The sequence below is a fragment of the Acinonyx jubatus genome, chromosome F2 (genome assembly GCF_027475565.1).
Source record: "Acinonyx jubatus isolate Ajub_Pintada_27869175 chromosome F2, VMU_Ajub_asm_v1.0, whole genome shotgun sequence".
Lineage (NCBI taxonomy): Eukaryota > Metazoa > Chordata > Mammalia > Carnivora > Felidae > Acinonyx > Acinonyx jubatus.
Window position 1 is genome coordinate 71,925,650 of NC_069394.1, and position 9,351 is coordinate 71,935,000.

General features: G+C 40.9%; 1 protein-coding gene across 2 annotated transcripts in view; it reads left to right on the forward strand.

The window, feature by feature from the left end:
• Window positions 1–9,351, forward strand: part of TOX (thymocyte selection associated high mobility group box) — a 305,761-nt gene that overhangs the window by 152,695 nt on the left and 143,715 nt on the right. Inside the window, exon 2 of one of the 2 annotated variants that reach the window (XM_027042917.2) lies at window positions 4,358–4,423. The exons of the other annotated variant lie outside the window; for it this stretch is intronic. Coding sequence (XP_026898718.1) covers window positions 4,358–4,423 — 66 coding nt within the window. The remainder of the gene's footprint in view (window positions 1–4,357; window positions 4,424–9,351) is intronic. 2 annotated transcript variants of the gene reach the window in all.

Genomic DNA, 9,351 nt, shown 5'->3' on the forward strand with positions numbered 1-9,351 from the left:
AAGAGTATAAAAGCACTTGGTCAGAAAGGCTAATCCTGAGTTGATGTCATTTACATTTAGATTTAAATAAGTCAGCCTATTTATTCTTTCCAACTTTGCTTCAGGTTTTAAATTGAGAATCCGTGGAAATTAAAAGTCCTACCTAGTTTGCTCAGATATATTTTGAAAAGTTCTAATGCCTGAATTCAGTTGACTCCTAAGCATAATAACTGTGATAAACATAAGGAGTGAGGAAATGTAACTAGTTATTTTTAATGAAACAATGTCATTGTAACAATTATTAATAATGTTCATCTACTGTGTGGTCCAGGTAAAGCAAAGCAAGGTCACTGATGTAATAACACACACTGTGCCTTCGAGATCATGGAGTATGCAAATAAGCCATATACAACTACAATAGTCATAGAGTCTGATCCCCCATTTTTATGCGTGATGGAGTATAAAGCAGCATGTCATAGTGGAAGACTCTTCCATTAGGAATCCAGACCTTGATTCTGGTTCCAGATGAACCATGTGACCAATAGAAAGGCAGTTTCTCCAATCAGGATGCCTTCAGGGATCTTTCCAAGGCCAGAATTCTAGGGCTCTATGCACTATAATTCCACTTCAGATGGCGAGTGGATGGACATGGGCCCACTACACGAGAGGACGCCCTCTAAGAATGGTGCATCTGCAGAAGGCCTATTGAGATTCCTGGAAGCAGCTCCTGAATAGGATGTGGGTGGGTGGGGGCTGTGAACAGTACACGGATGACCTTAACCTGATGGGGTGTGCGTGGACAGGGGCGGAGTTGGGGGGAGGATGGGATCATGGCTTACTGTTCTTCCTGTGCCCAAGAGTGGGTCCAACCACAAGGAGAATGGCTAAGCATGTTCCGACACACATATGTATTTCTGTTTGGCAACTCAAAATTCTTCAGAAAGAGGGCATCGACTCATTTATAGCCAGGTCTCTTGATTCTCGGGCAATCTCTATGTTTTTGAATTCTACAAAACTCTTGAGGAAGAACTACAGCTAGCGTTTGAGTAATGGGCTTCTAGCTACTTCTGTACGTTTTTTTAAGGGCTTCTGCTCCTAAAGTAACCAGTTTTAAGCCACTGCAGAACTATGAGCTGACCCCATTCCAAAGCCTTGAAACTGTTCTCTAAAAGCTAAATCTTATTTCTCTTGTCAAGTGATCACCTCCTCTAGGGAAATGAGGGGTGTAAGAAAGTACCATGGGTGTAAAAAATATTTCAGCAGTGAAAAGGGAAGAAAGGTGTTCTGGACAAAGAGGTGTGAACATGTGTGGGACACAGTGAGGCACAGGGAATGGATGCAGTGAGTCCAGAGACTCTGAGGGCAAAATCAACATGGCTTCTGTTCCCCTGGAAAGCAAGCATACCATGAAATAGATGTCATCCCTTCATGCATTTTTACCTTGCGAGTCCTCTACAAATAAGCCTTCAGAGCCTTTCAGTTAGGGTTCATCGGCAAAACAGAACCAACAGAATGTGTGGTTTATTATAAGAAATTGTCCCAATCCAAAACTATAGCGGGGAGGCTGGAAAGGAGAGCCAACGGCACAGTTTCAGTCCCAAAGCTGCTAGGCTTAAGACCCAAGGAGAGCGGATGTTTCCATTCAAGTCTGACAGCAGGAAAAGATGGTTGTTCCAGTTCTGTCAGCCAGGTAGGAGGAATTTCCTCTTACTCTGCAGAGGGTCAGCCTTTCTGTGCCTTTCAGGCCTTCAACTGATTGGATGAGGCCCACCTGCGAGAGGGAGGGTGCTCTTCACCCAAAAGTACCCTCCTGGACGTACCTGGAATAATATTTGACCGAGTATCTGGGCACCCTGTGGCCCAGTCACGCTGGCACAAAATAAACCACCGTCATACCACCTCTCGGCATTGTAAGGGTTACTTATAAACATCTGAAGATATTCCACCAGCCTGATCCCTATACTGGCAGCTCACTGTGCCTCTTGTGTTTTTGAAAGTCTCACAACGCCACAGAAGTTCCGGACCGTGTCTCAACGTGGAGATGTTGCCAACACTCTGCTTTGATATGGACACTATTTTCAGAATCGGTAGCTAACGCATTAGAATTCAGAACAATTTCTATGTTCTGGCATGTGCTAGAAAGCCTGGCTTTGAGTTCCAGCCCTCGCCTCTTAAGAGCTCTGTGACCTTGGGCATCTAGCTTAAATCCTCTGTGCCTTTGTGTCTCCTTTTGTAAGGTGTGTGTAATAATAATACCGAACTCGTGGTTTGTTGTGGCGATGGAATCAGTCAATGCGTGTGAAGCTGCAGGCAGGTTATGGGGGCATGGAATGTTCTCGAAAAAATAGTTATCCCCACAGTCACATACCTTTTGTTGTAAAATGCTGTTTCAGCCTTGGCTTGGTGTTGCTTAAGCATTGGTACTTTTTGAGGAAAGAGTCCTTATCAAGAGCAGGAACGTTGAATACACTCAATTAGCATACGCTTTGGATAGACTAAAACCAAAACTTCAAGGCCTTCGTTGGCTTGAGAATGACACCACATTTAGAAAATGAGTTAGAGAAGATGAAATAGAAAGTAACACATTTATAGAATATGCATAGGCTGTGGAGTATTTGATGCACGTCACTACTTCTGTGCAGCTTAGTTTGTTATAGTCAGAGAAACTGTCCATATTTTAAATGGTTCTTTGGCATCTTCACATAAAAAACATTTGCAAACAAACCAACAGTGGGTGGGGGTGAAATGCCGAATGATGCTTTTTGTCGGGGCCTGAGTTGTTAGCAGAAACAGGTGGATTGATTCGGGCTAGACTACCTTTGGGTTGAAGGCATTCACCTGACTGATGGAAATGCAACCTTGGGTAAGTCACTTGGACTCAGGGCTCCTGAGCCAGATGACAAAGTCACCAAATGTCTCGCTAGTCTTTTCTCAGTGTGCTATTTCTGACCTGTCCTAACAACCACATCATTCAGTAAGTGATTTCGTATCTGTTTAGATAAGTTTGTTCACATAACATGAAATATATTTTCAGGGTGATGTGTGAGGAGAGCCTTTGGTTCCTTGAACTCAACCTCGTGAGTGTTTTGCTGTCTGTAGGGAGGTCTTTCCTTGCCGATGTGAATCTTCAGGGCAGCTAGTGCCCTAGAGTACGGTTCGGGGTCTTTGGCGTGTTCCAGTGTTTGTACGACCCTCTGGATGCTGCTGGCAGCTCCTTGATGGTGGAATGCGATGTCTGCAACACAGTTTTCTCTTTCTTGATGATCTATAAAATGTGCCCATATTACCGTGTACTTGCACCTCCATCAATACCATTATTCTGTCTTCACAAGTAATTTTTCAGATTGAGACTTGAAAAGTTCCCATGTCTGAAATTAGTCTGGCAAGGAGAGCGTATTCAGAGTCATCTCTTTGAAGCTGGCTGTATTAGCCCACTTGATTATTTCCTAGGGGAAATTCTTCTTCTAACTAAAAAAAGGAATGCTTTGCCCATTTATCAAATGACTGAAGATAGCTGGGGATTAAGTCTGAATGGAATGATTACTGCTTTCGAAAACCCAAATAATGAAAAGTATGTTGTTGTTATGTCACTGTTGCCTGAACTGTTCGACAGTCCTGCAGTTTGTACTACCCCATGAATTTCCCCCTCCCTTCTTGTTCCTACCTCGTAAATTTGTGTATGAATTTCTATGCCTTCGTAATACTTACATGAAGCCTCTATCTCTGCAAGACTTGAGAGAGGAATGTTTGAACCATGGAGCTTGTACATGTTCACGGTGACTCACGGTCGTTATCATTCTCAGCCATGGCTGTGGTGCCACGTGCTCTTTGTAAATATTATAAAGGTAAAAATGTTCATCATCAGGCGATTGGGATGAAGCGAGGTTGGGTCTATTCTGAAAACTCTGCCCTTTTTCGCTTTTGAGGGCTAGACTCCGAACGCCCTGAGCTGTGTGCCTCGGTGTACTTCCCATTATGCTTCTCTCCAGAAATCAGGCCGTTCGTTTAATACTTCATCACGACCGAACTGCAGTACGTAGACATGGTGTGCAAAATGAGCCATTTTTGTTTTAAAACAGATTGCAGATGAAAGGAAACCATTCATTTCTTGCTTGCTTGCTGTAATTACTAGAGCGCTAATTACTCCAAATCACTGACATCCAGGGTCAGGAAGGATGACAACAGAAACATCAAAGAAAAGACGTGTCTCACTGGCGATGACAGATTTTCCGTATTCCCAACCACACTGTTGTTTTTTGGTTTTTTTTTTTTTTTATGGCTACTGTTTTCCAGTTTGATGGTGAAAACAACAACAACAACAACAACAAACATGCACACAGTCAAGATTGCTGAATGTTTACTATTGTTTCATTCGCAGTTTGACGGTGAGAACATGTATATGAGCATGACAGAGCCGAGCCAGGACTATGTGCCAGCCAGCCAGGTGGGTTAATTAATCTTCTCTGCCTTGTTTCAAATTGTAATTAAACAAATTCAAAGAGTTGCCTTGCAAATGAGTAGCGCTATCAGTAACTGCCGCAATCAGGAATAATCATAATTTATAAACAAAGCATTTAAGCCTTGTTTCCAGTTAATGAGATAGAGCTGATAAAACACGGGAGTTGGCATTTGTTGAAAGATACTACCTTGTTTCCTCTCCAGAATGGCAAGCAGCTGTTTTGCCAGCATGATCTTTCCTAAACAGTTGTTTTACCTTTAGGAAATAAAGTCTTTACAGGTGCAGGTTATTTGTGCTTCTGACGATAGACGAGTTAATCATTATAAGCTGCACATGTCACGAATCGCTTTCATTATCAACTGTTGGGGCAGTTGTCAATACAGGGCTACCTTTCTAACCAAAATCACATGGCCCGTGAGTACTGTATGGCGGCCTTCAGAACCTACCAGGTCGGGTAGCTTTTTTTTGCCCAAATGCACGATGTGATTGAAATCTTTCAAGAGCACGTTTGTAGCCATTTCTCTAGGAATGGTTGACAAGGTATTTAACCGTGAAAAGTGACGACAGAAGTCCAATGAAAACGTAAACGGTTACGTTTATAAAAGTAAATTCTGGGCTCTTTATTTTTAGACACTTAAAGACCAGGCCCTTTAATCCAGTGAGGACATTTAAAGCCAAATTATAACTGCCCCAAAGTGCGAGCATAACATAATGTGTAATAACAGTGTAAACGAAAATAAATGAATCAATGAAAACAAGGGAGAATTCATAGGAGCATTTTGTAGACTTGAACTTTTTTTTTTTTTTCCTGGAAGAGCAGCAAAAACCATGGCAGTTTGAAGTTTCATGTATCAGTAACTGTGGTGTAAACCCTAGCACGGGAGTTTTCAATGCCTGCAAAGCTGTCCAAAGGGATTTGATAACGGGGATGGGTGGGGGAAACAGAGAACAAAAATAAAACTTGGGTTTTTCTTCATGCTGCTTGTCAGTGAATTAATCTAATGTATATGTGAGGGGTGCACTTCGTGAAACTTTGAAATTTCTTCGAGCACAAAATGTCTCGTGCTTAACTCAAAACAGAGGCAAGCCTGCCTCTCCATGAACTTTGCATTTAGAAGTCATTATGATCACTGCCTTCTCTGGCAGACATTCTGGAAACTACACTATACTGTTCAGACGAGAAGGTCATCCCTGAGTTCAAAGATCCGGACTCCATTTCCTTCCATTCAACTGAGTTGATCACTTTCAGGATACCTTTGGTAGGCTGAGCGTTGCATTTAGAATTCTCACTTCACAGAATTCATTCAGCTAAGTAGCCTCCGAGATCCATAGGTAGTTCTGAATAGGACTGTTTGATTAAAAAATGAAAAATGTTACTATTAATTTTCTTCTAACCATCAATCCCCAAACTGTACTGACAAGTTTAGTATTACGATTAGATTAAAGTATCCCAGTATCATCTCTTTGGTGCCTTTAGGGTTTTGAAGTGTAAGGGCTAATTGAATTTGTTTGAAACAGTGGCAACACAAACCCAATAAATGATTGCTGCTATAAAGCAACTGCTCCATTTCAGAGAATCATTATGTCTGTCTTAAAGACTTTTGGATAAAGGATTGGAAATCCAAAGCATATACATCATAACAACTTGGCTCCTTAGATTTTTAAATTCAAGTATGATGGATACTATTAAGCCCTGACTAAAATCAAACAACCAACATTAATTATTTCTTTTAATATTCCAATCAGGAGTTACTAAGAATGTTTTAAATACCAGTGAGAAGTTACATATATACATATATACATACATACATACATACATACATACATACCAGTGATAATTTATGAAAGAGTAAAGAGCCCCAAATACTTTCTGCGCTTTGTAAAAATATGGCAGGTTTGTGTGCCCGAAGCAAACTATTTTTTAATAATGTAGCACATATAAAAATGTTTCCAGAGTGTGCTCTTTTAAAAATTAGACTAATGCAAGATAATACATACTCTAGGGGGGAATAAACTTTGCAAATTACATAAGTTGAATGGCCTTAGCTAAATTTTACGCTTAACGTTCCTTTTGTTTACTGTAATATAGTGTGTCCAAAAATTCATTACCTGGTATTCTTTTAGGGAAGCTTCATCAATGTATCCCTTTTGGCAACCATAAATAGGATTTTAGTCATCTTACAGGGAAAAAAAAATAGTTTTATTCCTTTTCCTACATAACATCAAACATCTGCATAGTTTAGTGATCCAAGATAACTTGCCTCGTAGCATTACTCAACAATTATAATTCCTGTTCAATTTTCAAATCAGTACATGCTTTGGGACTTACCGACTAAGTTGCTAAGTAGCAACATATGGTATACTACTGCTCCTGTGATGTTGCTGGGAGCAAATAGCATAATTCTAAACTTGAAATGATTTTTATAGAAAGCCAATGCTGGAATGGCTCCAGAAATGGAAGTACACTGTAAAAATTAATGATATTCTTTTAGACAGTCCCAAAGGGCTCTTTGGTACTATCTACTACATGCCTTCTATACCTCTGAAGCTAGTGTATACAGATCCTTAAAATTCTTTGCATATCATTCTGTAATTGATAGGCAGCTTTTAAATTGTGTACTACCTTATAATAAGCCTGACAACTATGCAATAAAAACCCATGACATTTCCATTTCTCCCTAGCTCCATTCTTGGAATATGGACTATTTTCTCCTCTAATAGCTAGCTGTGAGTGTGCTGGCCACTCAGTGCTTTAAATACCACTTAACCTTTTTTTTTTTTTTTTTTACCTTTGAGTGCATAGAATTTGACGCATGTGATGCAAGACTTCCTTGTGTGTTTTTAGGCCCCGGCTAAGGGTGGACCATGTTGCTTGTTATCGCATGAGCTTACAGATCTCCTCCCAAGCAGTTTGTGAGAAAATGGGAGCACGTTAAACAAAGGAAAGCCAGATGTGAAGTGTGGACAACAGTCCTTCATAAAGTCACTTCTTTCTCATTTTTAACTCGTCATGTCTGATTGACCAATATGGCAGAGTAGAGAACAGCAAGGCAGGGGGGATCTGGCTCCCCACCTTAGCTCTCACTCTTCCCTGGAACCTTCCAAACCCACTCGACTCTGACTCACATGCCCTGAGGCCCCTTTCCTTGAAAAACTCAAGCCCCTGTCTCCAGCCCCTAGAATTATGGTACCTTCAGTAGCTCCTTATATGTGATTCTACTCAAGATATAAGTGTTCATTTCAAGTAAATACATCAAAGGAAACAGAAGAGGAATCTGGTTCTCTTGATTTAAACTATGTCACCAAGGTTATTTGTTTGTATTTATTTTTTTCTTTGAATCCAGTCTTTTTTTATTTATTTGTGTTTCATTTTGAATATGTGCCATTACTTTGTCTCCTTCTTTCTTTCTCTATGGCAGTTTCCAGAATATCATTTTCTGTTTTCTCTTCATTCTAAGCTTCCCACTCACACTGGTGACATTTTCTCCAGTTCTCTGGATGCAGAAACATTCTCATGCATGCCTCTGTTGGGGTACTATGTGAAAAAGTTTGAGAAGGACTGATCTTTTTTATGCAAGAAATAATCACTTGATGGGGGAATCACAAGGTTTTTATGGTGTCAGGTCATAGAGAAGCTTAATGCTCAAGACAGTTACTTGACTGAACCATATTTTCAATAAATCACTTCCTCCTTGACCTTGGCTTTTACTCTGCTAAACCATTTCCTTCTGTTTGGTTTCCGTCCTTACTTCCTTGCTTGCTTTATTCCTTCTCTCCTCCTTTTCCTCCTTTCTTCTTCTTCTTTTTTTTTAAATTTTTTTAGTGTTTCTTTTTGAGAGAGAGAGAGAGAGGAAGAGAGAGAGAGAGAACGAACAGGGGAGGGGCAGAGAGAGAGGGAGACACAGAATCCGAAGCAGGCTCCAGGCTGTGAGCTGTCAGCCCACAGGGCCCGATGCAGGGCTCGAACCCACAAACACATGACCCAAGCCAAAGTCGGATGCTTAACTGACTGAGCCACCCAGACACCCCACTTGTTTCTTCTTCTTACTCTCCTTCCTTCCTCCTTATTTCCATGAATACCTATCCTTTAAACTTGAACCAATTTTTATGGTTAATTCTGAGCATCACAGTAAGCCTGAAGTATTAAATGTCCTGACCTGAGATCTGATTTTGGATTATTTTCAGTTTGTGCAGGTTTCCCTTTGCTTCTTTTCTTTTCCCCCACAGAAATCCTGTCTCTTACCTGGTTCCTCAAATCTCAAGATGAAAAAACACAATAATCAGGACACATGGGTGGCTCAGTTGGTTAAGCATCTGACTCTTGATTTCAGCTCAGGTCATCATCTCATGGTTCGTGAGTTCGAGTCCTGCATCAGGCTCTGTGCTGACAGTGCAGAGCCTGTTTGGGATTCTCTCTCTCCCTCTCTCTCTGCTCTCCCCCATTCATCCTCTCTCTCTCTCTCAGAAATAAACAAACATTTAAAAATATGATGATAAAATAGATGCAATATTATTTTTTTCCTAGAATCTTAAAACTGAGCATTTAACACATTCCATATCACGTATTTTGAATATAAAAGTCGAAGGGCGTCTAGATATTAAGGGCAGCCCGCTCATGTGAGTTTCAGGTTTGATTTCTAACTCCACTTGGCTCCTGTTCCTGACTGCAGCTCAGACTCAACATAGTAATTCATCAAATCAACATTCATCACCTCCAACCTACTCCCTCGCCCCTCAAGCTTTCTTATTTCCTGTATTGTCTATAGTCGTGAGAGGTAGCACCGCTCTACACAGTCACCAAGACACCAAGAGCGTCTCCCTTATGACTCAACCCTGAGTGAATCTCAGATAGCGTTGATTCTGCTTTTGAACCTGTCTCTTCTTTCCTTCTACGTAATTACTGCCTGAGACCC